The 19,714-nt window shown below is 34.6% G+C and overlaps 1 protein-coding gene across 1 annotated transcript; it reads left to right on the top strand.

Moving 5' to 3' along the window:
* The first annotated feature begins 11,773 nt into the window (after positions 1-11,773).
* On the top strand, positions 11,774-14,171 carry Noc3 (Nucleolar complex protein 3). Its single transcript, XM_090413237.1, has one exon. It carries the CDS (start codon positions 11,774-11,776, stop codon positions 14,111-14,113), a length of 2,340 nt encoding a protein of 779 aa, XP_090269363.1. The 3' UTR covers positions 14,114-14,171.
* The last annotated feature ends 5,543 nt before the right edge of the window (positions 14,172-19,714 follow it).

Here is a 19,714-nt window from a genome sequence, read left to right as displayed (position 1 = left end):
TCTTTAGACGACCTATGTATGTGTTCGTAAACCATTCTAAAATTGGTGCAAATTCATTGGATAAATGATTCTCAAGTTCAGAAATAGCGTAAATAATACCGGTTGTGGTGGGCGGTAGACGGCGTTGATGGAGATGATTCGTAGTAGAGGTTAGGTGTAGTGGTTGAAACAGTTGTAGGTGTCCTCCCGCGATGAGTCTTCGGACTCCTTGGAGGTGTCAGGAATAATAATAATATCTCGTTCTGGAGATGGAAGCGAAGTGATCATTTTTGAATTTAAAGCGAATTGCGCATCAGAATAATATCTGGTTAAAAGACTGCATGAAGCTAAATGCATACGAAGATTTTGTACGAGATGAAAAAAAAGCAATCATTTATGTTAGCTTGTGTAAATACTATACGTAACGCTTGATGAATGGCAATTTCAAAATCAACATTTATATTTTCGGGATCTAATAATGGCCAAATTTCATGTATCATATAAAATAAGTATGTGTATGTTTCAAGAGTCTTATTAGGTAATAAACAATATATAAAACAGGAAAAACAGGACCTCCATCCTTTCTAGCCAAAATAACAAAAATTTGAGCAAAAAGAAGGGGAGAAAGTAAAAATGTGCCATCGATAAATAATTCATTCATGCTTTGGCTCCACACTGCATGGCTTTCACGACCAAAAATTAATATTCTCATGGGGTCGACCTGTTCTGATCCAGAATCAGCCAATAAAAATCGTTCAAATTGTGATGGACTGAATTCATAATTTAAGTATTCTTCAGCAATAATTATTGTTTCCCTAGAATCAGGATTAATTGGGGCTTTTAAATTTTTTAATCTCCTTTGAATATTTCTGCACAGACTGCTATGATTTGGAAGCATTCCTTCTACCGCAGAAGAAACATTTTGTAGAACTTGAGTTGTGATGGGTTACTCATTGTCGTATCAGCTAATTTTTTTGGCTGTTGTACTAACTTCTTGCGTTATTACTCTGGCCGCATTTCCAGAACTGCTACATGTATGTTCCTGTTTTTCAGAAAGTAGTGATCCATCACTGACACTTGTCCAGATTTTACCTTTGCATCGCCGAAATTGAATTGAACCTTTCTTATTAATCTTGTATTAACATAAAGATACCCATTTCAAGCATATTTTTCTTTGTCTCTTTGACTTATTTTCTTGAATTACCCATTTCTGAAGAATAGAAACAAGAAATATAAATATAAAATTTAAAAAAAGTTTTCACTATTGATATTATTAAGAATTTTTTCAGTACTATTTTTCAAATAGTACTGAAAAAATTCTTAATTATATCAATAGTGAAATATTTTTATACTTCTATATAATTGTACTTAGCAATTTGTTTCATTTGAGAGATAATCAAGAGTTTGAAATTTATTTAAATTAATTTAGATGTCACGTATACAATTTAGTGTACGATTAAGATTATAAAATTTAAATACATACCTTTTATTTACTGAAACTTGTTCTTTGCGCGTGGTAATTGTAACGTTGACCCAAATATCGGAAACGATGTAATAAACAAACAAACAACTAGTCTTACTGTTTAATAGAAGTCAAAATATCTTGCGAATGTGTATTAAATTAAATAACGCACACAAAACGCCCAAATGATAAATTGCCAAACAAGACGCCTTACGCAGTGAAGCTCAGAAATAAAAATTATAAGCAAGATTTTTCAATTTTTTTTGTTTATACCGTTCTTTTAACTCATTTTTACCTGGTAATAGATCAACAGAATAGAATTGCATATTTCATCTTTTATTCCGTCGCCCATTTGGCCATCGCCAGTTGCCATCGTCCAGTTGTCCGTCACCCAGTTGACCGTGTCCTGAAAATTTTTCATCATTATCATAACGCTAATTACAGATATACACCATACTAGTCTGTTTACGATCTCATTACCGATGGAAAATTTTTCAGATAATTTAAAGCTTGAACCCGGAAGTATGGGATAATTATATAGAACATAACAAATATGTGCGTTGAATAAAAATCATGAAATGCAGTTGAACAAAACCCAGATGGGAAACCTTGTCATAACAACAAAAACAATTAGCGTGCAATGAAAGTGAAAATCTAGAAGGAACTACGCAAAGATGGATTACGCCACTTTATAGCTCACTAACTGTCTTTCAGTTGTATTAATATTTAAACAACTTACTACTGTCTGAGTAGAAGGGTGAATTAAAACCGGTAAGACATTTGTTATTTTAAAGGTAAAAAAAAGTGTTGCTCCAAGTAATTCTACAATAATTAGGCATCCAACAAGATTAAAGTTATTCATTAAACTTCTTTCAATTTTCCATTATTCAGCATTTATCATGACATCATCTTCTGCCTACTGAACAAAAGGGTTCAACCGGTCAGATAAAAATTGATATGAATATTTCTCGAAATATTCGGTTCGATTAAAACCAAAGACATTATGAAATTCTAGAAGCAGTTATGACAACATTGTATCTTCTTCTTCTTTTCAGCCATTTTCTGTCCACTGCTGGACGAAGGCCTCCTCCAGTTCTCCACCTTTCTCTGTTCTTGGCAATGGTTGACCAACTTTTTCCAATAAACTCTGACAGTTTTCATAACTCCACCTTCTTTTAGGATCCTCGGCTTCGTTTCCTTTCTTTAAAAATCCCTTTCGTAAGTAAAGTATGGTGGTCCATAGCTCATCTTCTCTTCTGGATAAATGTCCGGCCCATTTCCATTTTAGTCGCTTGTGGTGAAGAATGATGTTGGTGATGCGCGTCTGGCTTCTTATCCAGGTGTTTCGCTTCATCTTTTAATGTGATGCCTAGCATCAACCACTCCATTTTTCTTTGAGTTGTTAATTTATTTGCCAGTGCTCTTGTTAGCGACCAAGTTTCACAACCATATGAGATGACTGGAAGTATACACTGGTTAAATGTCTTCCTTTTTAAACAGAGTGGGTATCATCGTTTTGAAAAATGTTTTTCAATTTTCTGAATGCATTCCAGGGTAGTTGAACTCTCCTATTTATTTCATTTTGGAGTCCACAGTTTAGGTCAATGAGATGACCTAAGTATGTATATGAAGAGACTCTTTCCAAAAAATGGTTTTCTATTATCATGTTTTTTAGTGTTACTAAATGATTAAACATGATTTTAGTTTTTTCTCTATTTATCTTTAGATCGACTTTTCTGCTTTCATGATATAGGCCTTCTATCATTATATTAAGGTGTTCTGGAGTGTTTGCAAAAATTATGATATAATCTTCATAACTTAGATGTGTTAAGTTTCTGTTATTAATTTTTATTACCAAGGTTTGTCCAGTTTATATTATTAAATATTTCTTGAAGGACTGTTGTAAAGATTTTGGCTGATAGAGAGCTCCTTGTCGGACACCTTTTTCAATTAATATTTTATTGCTACTCATGTGAAGTTGGATTGTTGATGTTGCAGTGAGGTATATTGCCTGGAGGAGGTCAATATATTCTCCAGGAACTCCCTGATTCTGCAGTGCATTGATTACTGCGTTAGTTTTGATAGAATCAAATGCTTTTTCATAATCAATGAAGGCTAAACACAGAGGCAATTGGTTTTCTTCTGCATTTTCTATTATTTGTTTTACTGCATGAATATGATCAGCTGTGTTGAGGCCTTTATGGAATCCTGCTTGTTCTACTGGTTCATTTGAGTCTAGAAGAGGTGTTAACCTGTTTGTTATTACATTTGTGAGAATTTTGTACAGATCAGAGAGAATACTAATTGGTCTATAGTTCTTTACTTCTTCTTTGTCCCCTTTTTTAAATATCAGTATCAGAGGAGCAGTTTCCCCAATTTTCTGGTATCTTCTCCTCTTCTAGGCATAAATTTAGTAAGTTTGTGACATGGTGAATTATACTGTTTCCTCACCATTTATTGAATTCTGTGTGAATTAGATCTTCACAAGGACATTTTCTATTTTTCATTTGTTTTAATGCTTGTTTTATTTCATCTGAAGTGAATGGGGGATGAATTCCATGTGCGATGGAGAGGAGTTATTTATATTTGATTTATCTGTTGAAGGATCACTATAGAGTTCTTTATAAAAATCTTCTAGCCTGTGTAGGATTTATTCTTGGTTCCTTATGGTAGTTCCATTCTTATCTTTTATTGCAGTTATTTGACTTTTGACAGCTGATAAATATTTTCTTAGTATTTTCATATTTTTATTGTTTTCGATTGTTTCTTTTTTTTTTAGTTTTTGTCTTGTTTCATATTTCCTCTCTTTTTTAGAAGTTGTAGGGTGTCCTCTGAAAGTTTATGGTCTTTTTGTTGTTTTTGTGAGTTCGTTGGATGTTGCGATTATTACTTCAGTTAGGTTTTTGCTTATTTTATTTGCCTTCCTCTTCAAATATACTTATTAAGTATAGTTTTTGATTGAGTTTTTCTTCATAATCCTACTTCTTGTTTTCGATAAGTTTAAGTTAAAACTTCTTGATTTTTTGTTGTTTAGCCATTTTATTCTTTCCAATTTGGGGGTTTATTTTAATTTTGGCTCTGACCAGTCTGTGGTCACTTCCTGTTTTTACTTTATTTAGTACTGAAGTATCTTGAACTATTTCTTTATTATTACACAGTATATAATCTATTTCATTTTTTATTTCTCCGTTTGGACTTCTTCATGTCCATTTCCTTTTGAGGGATTTCTTAAAAAATGTATTCATAACATAAAACTTGTTACTGATAGAGAATTCTGTAAGAGCAATTCCTGAGTTGCTGCTTGTACCATATATGTATGGTCCTATTGTATCTATTTGGTGAATGGGATGACCTACTTTGACATTAAAATCGCCATTAATATAGTAACATTTTGATTGCTATTTCTTTTTTTATCTAGAGTATGCTGCAGTGAGTCATAAAATGCATCTATCTCTTCATCAGTGTGAGAGGAGGCGGGAGCATATATTTGGATGATACTGATTTTAAGTTTAGAGTTTCTTTTAAGTGTAATTTCAATTATTCTTTCATGTGTATAATTAAATTCTTCTATAAGGTGCATAATTGTTTTCTTAATTAAAAATACCACTCCGTATTGTCCTTTAGTTTTCCCATAATAGTATAGGTAGTCTCCATTTTTTAGTTTTATTAAATGTTCATTCTGCCTGCGAACTTCACTTAAACCTATGATGTCCCATTTAATATGTTTTATTTCTTGCTGTAAGATGGTAAGATCTTCCTCTTCCTTAAGTGTTCGACAATTAAATCAAATGTTCCTATATAGAGGAAAAGAGGATTATATGCAACTGTTAATGAAAGGTGCCTGTGCAATCCTTTGAAAACTGCGTTTCTTCCGTGGCGAAACAAAAAAATCCGTTATAGGTTCGATTGTAGTCGCCGACTAGTGAAACTCTTTCTCGTCATTTCTTATGCCTGTTACCGAGTTAGCTTAGCTGTTCCTTGAAATGTGTAAAGTAGGGTTTTTCTCCTGAAACATTTTGGGTGTTATCATTGATACAACCGTTTGGACGATGGAATTCACAATTTTACAGACAACAGTACGAGTGTCAGGGTTTAGGATCACAAAACGGCGGCAATTATTTGTCGTACACCACCTCACGAAAGCTTTATATCATCTATCATCGATACTTGGGCTTAATATCGGTGAAGTCTGAAAGATGGAGTCTGGCTGCCTAGATATCTTCCTCAACTATAGTTAGGGATAAAAGAGCTTTACTCCCTTTGAAGAATAACGCGATAGCGCATTTATTTATATTATTTTATTTAGTGAATGGAGATAATCTGCGTGAATGGAATATCATAAGAGAAATTTTCCAAGGGATTCATTATCAACTCTATTGTTTCTGTTAACATTAATTCTAAATAAAACTGGAGTCTGATATGAAGCATCACCACAAAAACATTAAAAGTCGTTTGCTGTATTATGCATGATGTTAAGTTCCACAGAAATCGCCTAGAGTCAATATAGACTAGTGTCCATATGTGGATATTTTTATGAAACTCAGACTTGATGAATCCTACTAATGCTCAAGAATTCTTGAAGCAAATAAAACTTTCAATAGTGATATAAAAAATAAAACAAGTTGTGAATATCTGAGAAGGTTAGAAAGGGTTCAAGTCAAGGTCAATGGCTGCAGTACTGTAACAGCATGGGCCATCCATGTAATCAGTTACGCAGTAAGAATACCTGACTGGACATGAGTTATTTACGCATTTGTTCGTTCACCATCGGAAAACAATTATAATTAATCACGCGAGTAGCGCAATAGGATTTAATCTTGGGGGGGGGGGAGCGAGTTGAGTAGACGATTTGAGAATACACACCACGCATCGCATACGACCTATGACTGAGCATCTGCAGTGATCTCTAATTCATAAGTAGTATAGAATTAGAAGACACCACATAACATAAATAAAATAAATTAAAAAAATTTTAATTAGGATAAGATTTTTGGAAAATTTTCTAGTGTTATATATATATATATATATATATATATATATATATAAAAGATGTAGAATATAACAGCGACGTAAGCAAAAGAAGAAAATAGAGTGTTGGGATAATTACATCAAGTTAAGCTCAGAAAAGATGCAAAGTGAAGCTCTCAACGAAAAGTATCGACTACAGTTTAAAGAGAAAAAAAAAGAAATAAAAACACAGATCACAATGTATATTTAGTCTGTAGAGCCTGCGTAGCTCAGCAGAAGTGGCTTTTGCTCTCGACATAGCTTGACCGCACGAAGAAAGGCTTGGGTTCGATTCTAGTCTTCGACTAGAGCACTTTTCTAAGAGTTTTGACGTACGGTTCCCGAGTTAGTCGATCTATGGCACGGGCAAGTAGGTTTTCTCTCCCGGAGATTCGGATTTTTTCATCTCGTAAACTCAATAAAATCGGCTGTTGAACCCACACTATTTCAGAAATTAAAAATATTGTGTTAGGGTTCGGGACGGCGAAATGGCGGCACTTGTTAGCCGCCTTTTTCACTGCACACCGATTAATTAGTGATAGCCTTGGGCCAGCTATCTCTGATTTGCTACCAGTGGAGATTTAACTGCGCAATCATACTCTAAAAGTTACGGCCAAAACGGCCTCATCTACTCCTTATACGGGAACAAAAAGGCGTTAGCTGAGTTTGTTTTTATATTTAGTCTAGCTGTGTTCATACTCGATGTGTGATCATACTCCATTTCCAGAATAATATTAAAGAGTGAGAGCTAAGAGTTTTTAATTCTTGTTATTATTATTACGTGACACCTCTAGGGAGTCCAAGGACTCATCATGGGCGAGTACACTATTCTACTTCGCTAAATACATCTCATCCTCTCCACTACTATTTAATTCTCAACTATGAGGCTACTACCATCAACGTCATCCCTCGCCCATCATTAACAGTATTTGTATTGTCTGTAAATTTCGTGGCGTGTGTTCTGAAGGGAGATTTGTCTGTACGTGAGATGAAAAACCCGAGTTTCCGGGCAGAGCCGTATTCATGGGTGTGCGAACTGTGCGGTGGCACAGGGCTCCGCACCGTTCATCGAACGGCGCGGGGTCGTTCTATTGGTTGATGTTCTATTGTTCGATGAAATAACATTAGGATAAACAGTAATTGGTATAGGGAATAAATTTTAAGATCGTAGCGCTAGAGCGGTAATATTTGAAACTACTCTAAGATATATAACAATATGGTATAACATTTTTAAATGCACTAAAAGTATTATCTAAAACTGCATCAGATAATACTATCAAAGTAGAAGTGGTTTCAATATATGAACAAATAGATTCATTTGAGTTTATATAGAGCCAACAGGCTTCATTTCGGCGATATAAACATTAATTAAATTAAGGGGATTTAGATCCCACATCTAAGATACTCAAAGATTGGTATCAGAGAGTTTCATGCCGAATATAGTGTAAAACCCTAAAGGTATCTGTGAATACTAGCGTGAGCTAAATGCAAGTAGTCCTAGAACATAGTACAAACACGGGCAACTCGTTGCAAAGTTGGGGAATGTTCTGATTGCTATTCTTGGTATTTTCCATAATGTAAAAACACATTTCCTATGAAATGTATGCTGTTATTACATTATGGTGGGAGGTCACTACCCAGACCAGTTTCAGCCTTTATTGAGGCTTCATCAGTGAGTAGCTATACCAATTAATACCAAAGGGTATAGCGAAAAGAACGTATATACTCTGCTATACGAGTTGTCCAAAAGGTGCACCCATTACGTTACTTAAATATAAAGAGTCAACAGGCTTCATTTCGGCGATATAAACATTAATTAAATTAAGGGGAATTAGATCCCACATCGTTTTAAAACCGTATAAGAATCTCAAAGATTGGAATCAGAGAGTTTCATGCCGAATATAGTATAAAAACTATAAAAGTATCGGCGAATACTAGCGTGAGCTAAATGCAAGTCCCCTTAATTTAATTAATGTTTATATCGCCAAAATGAAGCCTATTGGCTCTTTATATTTAAGTAACTTAATGGGCGCACCTTTTGGACAACTTGTATAGCAGAGTATATAAGTTCTTTTCGCTATACCCTTTGGTATTAATTGGTATAGCTACTCACTGATGAAGCCTCAATAAAGGCTGAAACTTGTCTGGGTAGTGATCTCCCACCATAATGTAATAACAGCATACATTTCCTAGGAAATGTGTTTTTACGTTATGGAAAATACCAAGAATAGCGATCAGAACTTTCCCCACCTTGCAACGAGTTAGCCGTGTTTGTACTACGTGGTAGGATTACTTGCATTTAGCAAGTAATGGAAATTGAATAAAAGTATGGTCAGTAGGGGTGTGAGGAGTAGATGTTTTTTTTGAGAGTGGTGAATGAGTGGAATGGGTTGCCAGAGCCAGTTGTGAGCGCTTTGACTATTAATGTTTTCAAGGACAGATATGATAGATTGGCTCTCCCATGATTAGTCCTCGTACTCCATGGAGGTGCCCGTATAATAATAATAATAGCGTAATATACAAATTCTGGTAGTTTCTTCTTGAAGTGGGTTAAGACAACGGTCATAATGATTATAATTATTGATTATTTTATCGATAGTTTTTGTATTGAAAAAACAGACAAATTATAGCTAAGTTTCTTAAAAAATACATAATACAAAAATAAAGCCTCGGCATAAAAACGGTTGGCCTGTTGGAAAGGAATCATCCATCAATCAGATTATCTTATTCAGATAAAAATGAGTATTCATAGAGAAGTTCTGGCTGTACCAGCCTAAATGCAAAACACTATTCTAATTTCTGGTAAATTTACGATTTATAAAATGGTAGCAGTTGTGCAATAAGCCTGAGGACACTACGGATGTGACCGATTTGTGCCAGGACATGCTAGATGTGAAAGTCTACTGAAGATAAAGAAAAACTGATCTTGAACAGAGAGTAGATCACTATGAAAAGCAAGACTGAGGTGCTTGTGAATATTCAGAGATATATGTGTTTGGAGAGCAATTCACAATATTATTGAGAGTTTAAGAGCCATTATGGATAATTCTGAAGCTTGTATAATTTGACTGACACAACGTTGAAAAAAGAAGAGGAATGCAGAGTACTGTTTATTTTCATTTGCTAAACTATGTAAAGGATTTGAAGTGCTTGTATAATTTGAGTGAAACAAAGTTGAAATAAGAAGAGGAATGGAGAGCACTGTTTATTTTCATTCGCTAAACTATGTAAAGTATTTGAAGTTAGAGTGAGAAAGCGGGTCAATGTATATGGTGAGGAAAGAGGGTGAGAGGTTACAGAAACATGGGGCTCTAGCATTAATAGAGAAATCTGAAGAGAGAGGACTCCTGGATCCATTGAATGTACATTGACTTTTTATCTTGGACAGCATTGGCACACCTGTTTGAGAGCCAACTTTGATAGGAATTGGAGGTTGTGAGTGAAGTGATGAATGAAGACTCTCTCACTTCATCCTGCTTTAATCAGACTGCTGAAAAGTGGCTTAGACATTTCAGTTCTCGTCTTATTTGGCACTATTATAATGCCATGGGACATAAGGCTGATGTCCGCGTGGAAATCGATCTCCTCCTTGCAATTTTTACCTGGGATACCAGCAGAATAAAAATGATTAACGGAAAATTCGTTTAGGTAAGCGAACATTTTATGTCTTTTATAATATTTTTTTATCTCTCCTACGCACGAGAGGTACAAGAACCACATAAGATAATAGCTATAATTACTGGTAGCAAATAATTCCGCTTCCCTTCTTGTTTGATTTGTGAATTCAGAGGATTGGATTCGGTTTCATTTTTGAAGATAAAAGTTTTCAACGAAAACCCGATTTCGCTGTTTGGGTAGAAAGACTGTATGAAATATTCTTTCGTATATACATAACCACACAGGTCATCTGAAATAGGAGAGTAAGGGCATCAAATAATAGCAGCAACGAGGCAAGGAAATGTTGAGCCAAAGATTATACTAGATTTTAGTATAATATTTTTATACTAAAATCTAGGCATCATTTGATTCCCGCTATTCAGTTGGTCTTGTCAGCAAGTCTCCATTCTTATTCCTGAATTTCTATAGGTCCTCTACTCTGCAGTTGCACACATCTGTTTTAAATGAAAATTCTCGACTGCATGACTCCTCTGTCAAAACTACACGATCACCCTTACCAGCAAGTACCGCTAGGCTGATTTCTTCTCTTATCAGTGCATGATTCGTTATTTCTAAATCCAGCATTCATGTGCTTCATGATTCCTCCACTACATCTGTGTTAAGCAGTAATGATTCCCAGCAAACATAATCATTTTCGTTAGTTAAACTCACTTACAATTAAAGAGAATGAATTATATATATCTGTTTACTTCGTGTTGCGTTGGATTTGGGTACTGTTTTATCTTGGTGTATACGTTTTTTTTTGCATTCCCGAATAATGCTTCCGGTTACACAGGAAGGAACTAATTTGCATAACACAAGAAATCCAACTGGCCTGCATCAAAAGATTCCTTCTGAATCTTCATGTTGAAATTCAGAACTCAGAACATGAAACGGGATTTAACTGTTGGTATTTTCCTGAATTTATGGTTGTATCCCAGAGAGAGAGAGAGAGAATATAGGTGGAATACTGCCATCTTATTTACTGCATACCTGAAGTCGCTTGGAAAAAAAATCCATGTTTATAAGTAGAGATTTTCAGATTATGTAGCTTCCAGCACAACGCATGCTACTAATCTATATAGCTTTATAATCTTTCTTTCACTTTTTGGATAAGGTTCAAGTAAAAGAAAGATGTGTAAGTTTCCCAACGTGAATGTTTATTACTAGGAATTTATTCTAGTTTATACATATGAACCTAAAGGATTAACCTCAGATTTATGATGTATCAACCTCAGAATATAAAGAAAAGTGCTAGAAAGCTTACTCCCAAATATCCATTTTTGTAAATTGCTGTCCTGAAAATTCATATGCTGCCAACTTTCCTAGCTAAGTAAGTTTCGACGATACTCTTTAGTTGGAAAGCCTGTTCAAATTCTGTCTAGAATGCAAAAAAAACATTATGGGCTTTTCAACTGAAGGTGAATTAGCTGGTCTGTACTGAGGTGGGAGGAATTTCTGAACTCCTGAGGATTAATCGCAGTATCAAAGCATTAATTAGGCTTCCAAGGAATCAAGTTGCTTCATCATGACAAGCAGTTGAGTCGAATACGTAAGAAAAAAGTATATTATGTATATCACAGTATGCTATAGTTGGGCTACGTCTTTAATTGAAATCTGTTAATAAAATTCTTGAGCCCAGTACTATCCTGAAGTTGCATAATAAACATGGCGAAGCGTCGTGCACGTGTAAATACTCTGCGTGGTTTAAAAAAGTTTAAGTCTTCGATTGTTAAACGAGACAATAAACGACGGACGAAACTTTTGAAAAGGGGAAAGATAAAACCAGGACGTGTGTTTGATTTCAGGTATGGCAAGCGTAAAAATGCGGATAGCGTACAAGATAAAGAGAATGATACTCGTAATTCAAGTCATTCCACCAATGCAGTTAATAAGGAAGATTTTAAATACCCTAAGAGATCACGTGGGAATCGCAATCTTTCACACGAAAGTGAAACTCTTGAAAACTCCGTAAAATCTGACAATTTTGATATTCTGTCGTGCGAGGAGGAGGAAGAATATGAAAGAAAACCACGAAACATACTACAGCAGAGTAAAAGCTTGCGAATGCTTCTACCATTGAAAAGTGAAGGTAGGATAATACCACAGGTAAAAGAAATAACTGAGATCATTGATTTAACTAATGGCACACAACTTAACCAAACTATTGATATCAAAAAAAGTATCCCACCCAAATTGAGCTTTGTAGAAAGTTGTTCTCAACAACATGAAATATTAAATGCCAAAAAAAGAAGAATAGCATTATTGGCTTGTTCTATTATTGAAAACCCAGATGAAAAAATGAATGCATTGAAAGAATTAGTATATATTCTCGATGAGAAAGATTCTGCTTGTGTTATAATTAAGAAACTGGCAGCATTATCTCTGCTAGATGTTTTTAATGATATTTTGCCTGGTTATAGAATAAGGCTTCCAACAGAGAAAGAAAAAAAGCAGAGATTGAAGAAAGAAATTAAGAAACTAAGAGAATATGAAGAAGCTTTGTTAAGGCATTATAAACATTATTTAAGATGTCTTGAAAGATTGCTGAAAGGAATCAGGAAGAAATCAATGAATAGTATTCTGCAAAGAAAACAAAATGCATTGTTTAAACTTGGTGTAATTGCAGTGAAATGCTTTTGTGAGCTTCTTATTCATCACCCTACCTTTAACTATACAAAAAATATAATTCAACTTATCATTCCCCTTACAGCTAATAAAAATACTGAAATCTCCAATATGTGCTGTTCAGCTATTCAGGTGCTGTATAAAGAGGACAAATTAGGTGATGTTGCACTTGATGCAGTTAGAGCAACAAGTAAGCTTTTGAAATCACGAAATTATGTTGTTCCCCTTGCCGTGTTAAAAACTTTTGTCTATTTAAATATCAAAGAATGCGATCTAAAAAAGGAAGAGAATAAAAAAAATAACATAAAACAAATTAGAGAACAAGCAAGAATGATGTCCAGAAAAGAGAAGAGAAGAAGTAAAAAAATGAGAAATTTGGAAAAACAGCTTCTGGAAGCAGAGGCTGAAGAAAGCAAAAATAAAAAATTAAAACTTCATACCGAAATTCTGAAGCACCTTTTTGTAACTTATTTTCATGTCTTGAAAAATTTAAGTGAATCAGCTCTGCTTACTCCAGTACTTGAAGGTTTATCAAAATATGCACATTTAATTAATTTAGATTTTTTCGATGATTTGGTTTCTGTATTATATAAATTAATGGATTCTGGCAATTTAAATGATTATGAAATCTTATTGTGTTTAAATAGTGTGTTTTCAATAATTTCTGGTCAAGGAGAAGCACTGAACATTGATCCTCAGCGATTTTATGTGTATTTATATAGAGTACTTCTAAATGCCCATATCTGCAGTGAAGATAACTTTCCTACTCTTTTAATGTGCTTGGATAATATGATAATGAAGAGGAAGAAAATAGTTACAGTTCAGAGAAGCTTAGCTTTTATTAAAAGACTCTGTACAGTTGCCCTTCAGATGCAACATAGTGGTGTAGTTTCTTTTGCTTCTTTTGTTCGATTGATGATGTTGAATTTTAAACAGGCTGACATCCTTTTAGATAATGAAAATGCATCATTAGGTAGTGGAATATATCTCCCAGAACTGGAAGAACCGGAACATTGCAATGCTAATTCATCAGCTCTCTGGGAATTGCACTTTCTCTATCGCTATTACCATCCCCTTGTTTGTAAATATGCTTCACATATTTTGAAAGGATGCCCTTTACAGGGTACAGAACAATTTCCTATACAATTAGCAAAGAAATCTCCTATTGAAATATTTTCAGAATTTAGTGATTCTGCTTTGAAATTCAATCCAAATCTTGTTTCATTTCAAGAGTTAAGCATACATAAGTCAGCTGTAAGGAAGAATATACATAGTGTGGCATTCTGTGCCAAGGGTGTTGTATTACAAGCTGGAGATATGCTGTCCTCATTAGATAAAAATATACCCATTGATTTTGCTTCCTGTATATCAAAATTGTAAACTGTTTAAAGAGGTGTTGTATCTACTTTTCAAGAATATATATTGGATGTTATTTAAAGATGTATCATTATTTCATTTGCTTAAGATTTACAGTCCTCTTTGAACTGGAACAGTATTATTCCTTCTAATATGTAAATTTATATATATATGTATATATATATGTGCCGGTATCAGTAATAATCATATTCAGAGGGAGATAATTCTTTAGGAACAAAATTATGAAAAAATTACTTTTATATATGTACACGTACACAGTTTTCACTTCAAGATTTGTACATAGGTATATTTATTTATAAGCAATTAAAGCATCATCTGTAACATAGCTGTAAAATTAAATTAATTGACATTGTTATGGCTAAACACTATTAGATCACACTTAGTATTCAAAGACTAAATTTTGTCAGCCAGAATCAACCTTGTTCCACAGTGGATTGCTTAGACCAGCATTTCCCAAACTTTACACAACTGGGAACCAGTTTTTTTTTTTTTTTCTTTCAGTCTATCTACTTTATAATGTACTATAGGTTTACAACCTTCTGTTTGTCGGAGTCACAAAAAATACCAATAAAAATTAGTATTTGTATTATTGTATTATTATTCTGATATATTTATCAGTATTTGATATTTCTGGGCAACATGATTGGACTAAATATTGTATATACATGTTATCAAACTAGAATAATAGTTACACATTTGTGTTGCTTAATTCTACGATTATTATTATTTATTATTATTATTAATAATAATTTTCTCTATCAACAGCAATTGTGAATTTGAATTTTTACATTTTATGAGGACTTTTTTTATTTTCCTCCAAAGACTGGTGCTACACTGCTTGCGACACTCTACTAAATGCTGGTTTAGACCATGACTGGACACCAGTTCATTGAATTTTTTTCCACATATTCATTTGTTTCTTATTTCTCAGCAATAGTTTTCTTTCTGCAAGTTTTTTGTTATTTTTGTATAGCTGCTTTGCTTATAGTGTGTTCAGTGCAATATTTTACTCATTCAGTATTTTTTATAAAGAGAGACTGAAATAAAACATTTTTTTTTTATTCCCCACACAAGAGCTACAAGAACCTGTTGCATATCAATACCAAGTGCGAAGTGCATATAAGGATTGAGAAAGAAGCAATCTATTGACATTTTTCTTAAAGAGCTGGAGGTTGAAGTTGTTGGGAAATATCTTATAAGCAAGACTGTTTCAGAGGACAGAAGTAGATAGAATAAATGAGAAAGAAAAGCAAATTTGATGTGTTTGCAGTTATACTGAAAAAAGGGATGTAGGGCAGCTACTGCTCTTGCTTTACCAAACCCAACAGTTAGTGGAAGGAATGATGTTTCATCATCAAATTCCTGATATATACCCTCAAGGGGTGTACAGGATATGATAGTACTACATGAAAAATTTACATTGGTACTAACTTCTTATCTACAATTTTCCTCCAAATCAATCTTAAATGTCAAAACTCCAATATTATCAGGTCTTATATTTCTGTCTTCTAAGGCACTTTTTACTGTATCAATCCACCTATATCTTGGTTTTCCTCTGGGTCTTTTTCCTGCCAACCTGGCAAAGAATACTTCTTTTGCTAATCTTTCCCCTCCCATTCTGCTTAAGTGAGCATACCACCTGAGATTAGCTCTGCTAATGCCCGGATGATGACAGTATCAAGTTCTTTCCTAATATCCTCATTTTTAATATGATATTGCCATTGATGCCATCTCTTCACGTCTATAATCTTTCTCAGGACTCTCATATCTGAGTCTCTAGTTTGGTCAAGTGTTTTACTTCTAACCCAGTCCTCAGATCGATAAGTTAAAATTTCTTTAAATGCTGTCTTGTATACAGCTAATTTAGTGTTTTGACTAATTTCTCTCTTATTTCATATAAATTTATTCAGTTGACTTCCTACCATACTAGCTTTGTTGATTCTGTTGTCTATTTCCATATTTAACTTACCATCTTCACTAAAAATCGTGCTAAGTAGCTGAAATGTTGTTCTATAAGTTCTCTATTCACAATGCAGTTGATATTTTCAATGTTTCTGCCTATTTTCATTGTCTTTTGAGATGTGCTGACCTTCATACCATATCCATTACGACAGTTATACAGTTTAGTCAGGAAATCTTGCAGACTTGTAGCAGATTTATTTAGAGATATAGCATCATCCGCATAAAGCAAAGAGCTGAGATTAACACCTCCAATTTTGATATCAGGTTTAATACCACTTTCTTCATAATGTGATCCAAGAGAGGGGATAATGTACATCCTTGTCTGACACCAGATTTAACATTAAACCATCTTCCTGTACTTCCTTCAATTCGAACTGCTGACTTACAACTCAAATAAAGACTAAGTATTGCTTGATATAATGCCCCATTGACACCATATAACTGCAGCGTATTGAATAGCTTCTCTCTTGGTACCTTGTCATATGCTTTTTCCAGATCTGCAAAACTTAAATACAGATCTTTGTTATATTCCCATGATTTCTCAACTATCTGTCATAAAGTGAAAATCTGATCCTGACAGCCTCTATTTGGCCTGAATCCAGCTTGTTCTTACCAAGCTTCTCTTCCACAATCCTTCTCAATCGTTTCTCTATATTTGCATATATCTTACCAGGAACACTCACTAATGAAATGCTTCTGTAATTCTCACATTCAGTTTTATTTCCCTTTTTATATATGGGTACTACGAGAGCTCTACTCCAATCATCTGGAATTCGTCCTTCTGTCCAGTCATTCTGAACTATGCATTGCAGCCACTGTACGACTTTTATACCTCCATACTTGAGCATTTCTGGTTGAATATCATCTATTCCTGCTGTCTTTCCACATTTCAGGCTTTTGATGGATTTTTCTACTTCAAGTATGGATATGTATTCCTGACTGCATACCTTGTCAGTGTTTTTTACCACTGTGCTGTCATCACTGCTTGTTTCATTTAGCAGTTTTTCAAAGTAATTACTCCATACTTCAAGGATATCTTTTTCTGCTGTTTTCTTGTCACCTTTATCAGCACTGGTGCCTAGTATTTTTCTTGTGTGTGCGATTAATGTTCGGCTCCTTTCCAAAAAAGTTTTTTTTGAATAAAGTGTGAATAAAATGAACAGGAAATTAAAAACAAATGAAAACCGCTTTACAGTATTTACATACGGATTAGTCCTGTTTATACAATTTTTTTTTACACAGAACTCAACAATCATAAGTTGATTTATGATATCAAAAAGATAAATAAGAATTATTTTAGATATATTTTCGTAAATTTTAATCAAAAATTACAGTGATATAATCGAGTCCATGATACAATTTCAGAATTTATTTGTTCGTTTCCAGGAAGATCTGAAGGGGCCCGAATGGAAGACAATACATTCATAATTATGCATGCCATTCGTTGTTCGTTTAAACTCTTATCTCATATTTTTTGACATGTTTTAGGCGCCTTTGATTCTGCAGCACCTGTGTATATTGCACACTTTGCACGCACACACCACCAGCTGGGCCTGACCTTTATCATCTCTAATTCCTTTGGCAGCACTCTTTTCTCTATTTCTGAGCTTCTTCAACAACCTCCAGAATATCTTGCCACCTTCTTGATATTTATTTTCTATGTTCTTGCAAAGTCCTTCCATGGCTTTTGTTTAGCCAGTTTTACACAGTGTTTAACTTACATTTGTCTTCGTATTCTCTAAGAGCACAAGCTGACTTATTTGTCAGGAACTTTTGATATGCTTTCTCCCCCAACCTGTCCATTGTCAATCACACGATATCGCGTGATGCGAGTTCTCACTCGCCGGCCGATCACGCGTTATCGCGTGGATATCGCTATCAAGTTTCTAAACTAAATAAAAAAATAAAAAAAATTTGACCACCACACGAAATTCTAATTTTCACATTGGCAATGAACGTGCTAACTTCCTGTGTCCACCATGGAGTTCTGATTTTTCTATCCTTGCACACAACCTCACCACATGCCACTCTGGCTGAATCAATCAGGGTTTTCTTCAAGACTTGTCACTGAATCTGCAAGGTTTGGTTCCTGTTCTCAAACACTTTCATTTTTTCTTCAATAATATTTGTGTATTTTAGTCTACAGTTCGCATCTGAGACCTGCCCAACTTTTATTCTCTTTTAAACTTTCTTACATGTTCTTCTTTTCATTATGAAATTCAGTTTTATCCTGCTCAAGACTAAACGGTGATCACTTCCAATTTCAAATCCTCTGTACATTCTGGTGTCCTGCACCAGAGAGAAAACATCACTATCAGCAATAACATAGTCAATGAGACTTTTCTTATTCCTTTCCTCTTCTCTCAATGTGAATTTGTGCACATTTTTATGGTGGAACATTGTGTTAGTAATAACCAGTCCGTGTCCTGAGCAGAAATCCAACAGGTATTTGCCATTATTATTAGCTTTGCTCTTTTCTCCAAATTTTCTCAAAATACTTTTGTATGTCTGACAATCATTTCCTACTCTGCTATTTAGATCCCCAACAAGGACCTACTTTTCCTTTTTCATTGTGTCAGTTGCTTTCTCGAAAGCCTCAAAAACTTCTTAGTAGAGCCTTCTGTCGGACCATAGGCACAAATAAGTCTCATTGTCCAGTTACCCATCCTGATATTTTCCCACACATTTCTCTACTTGGGACTGCCTGCCATTCAAGAAGATTAGCCTCGTATTTAGTGTTGAATGTCCTTGATTGTCATTGCATGAATATAACATTTTGTATTTATTGCTCAGAAAGATTTCGCCAGTTTTTGTCTTTTTTTGTTTCAGTCACCCCTATTATATTATGTCGATCTAGTACTTATCTAATTCCTCGGCTAGCTCCATTTCTTTGCCATTCAGGCTTCTTATGTTGATAGTACCGATCTTTAACTCTGGTGATGTTGAGTTGAGGGTGTGTTTTCAGATTTGTTCCAGTAGCTGACTTTTCGCTGTTCACCCTGGTTCCTTGGCAAAAACAACGGGAGCCTTGTTTAACCTGGTGACTCTCCCAGCCGGCATGAAATTTTTTCATGTTGTACCATCATTTTGTATTTTGGTTTAAGCCAATAAGAATACAATTTGGTCGGCTAAATCCCAAATTGCAGCCCATCCTGATCTGTTCAGTATTCAGGTAGATACCTAACAGGGAATACCATGAAAAGGTGAGGATTGGACATTAGTTCAGAAGCCCTGGTCGGTTCTCCGTATTCCTTTGAAGGCTATATGGAGGTCTCCTCTCAGTTATATAGCTTTGACCCTTAAGCACCCCAGAATGATGTTTGTTTGCCAATTCATTGGAGTAGTGACCATGGAAGCACTTCTAGAAGAGACGGAGCTAAAACATTGTGTGGTTGAAGTGAGCCTGTAAGGGAACGGTCTTCTATGAGCTGTATGCCCTCCTCTGGACAGCATCAATAATTTTTAGGGTAGTTTTAGGTGTACCACCCCACATGTGTGAACAGTATTCTAAAGATACGTGGATTTGGGATTTATATAGGGATAGTAGCTTCTTGACAGGAAAATAATGCTTGCTTAGTTTTTTAGAGGCAGAGAAAACTATTAATGTGTTGTGTTTGTACCAGGAGAGGCTGGAGTTACATG

Source organism: Typopeltis vanoorti, chromosome 23 (assembly GCF_054136105.1).
Source record: "Typopeltis vanoorti isolate ZY-2024b chromosome 23, IOZ_Tvanoo_1.0, whole genome shotgun sequence".
NCBI classification, from domain to species: domain Eukaryota; kingdom Metazoa; phylum Arthropoda; class Arachnida; order Uropygi; family Thelyphonidae; genus Typopeltis; species Typopeltis vanoorti.
This window is presented reverse-complemented; position numbering and strand designations above follow the sequence as displayed.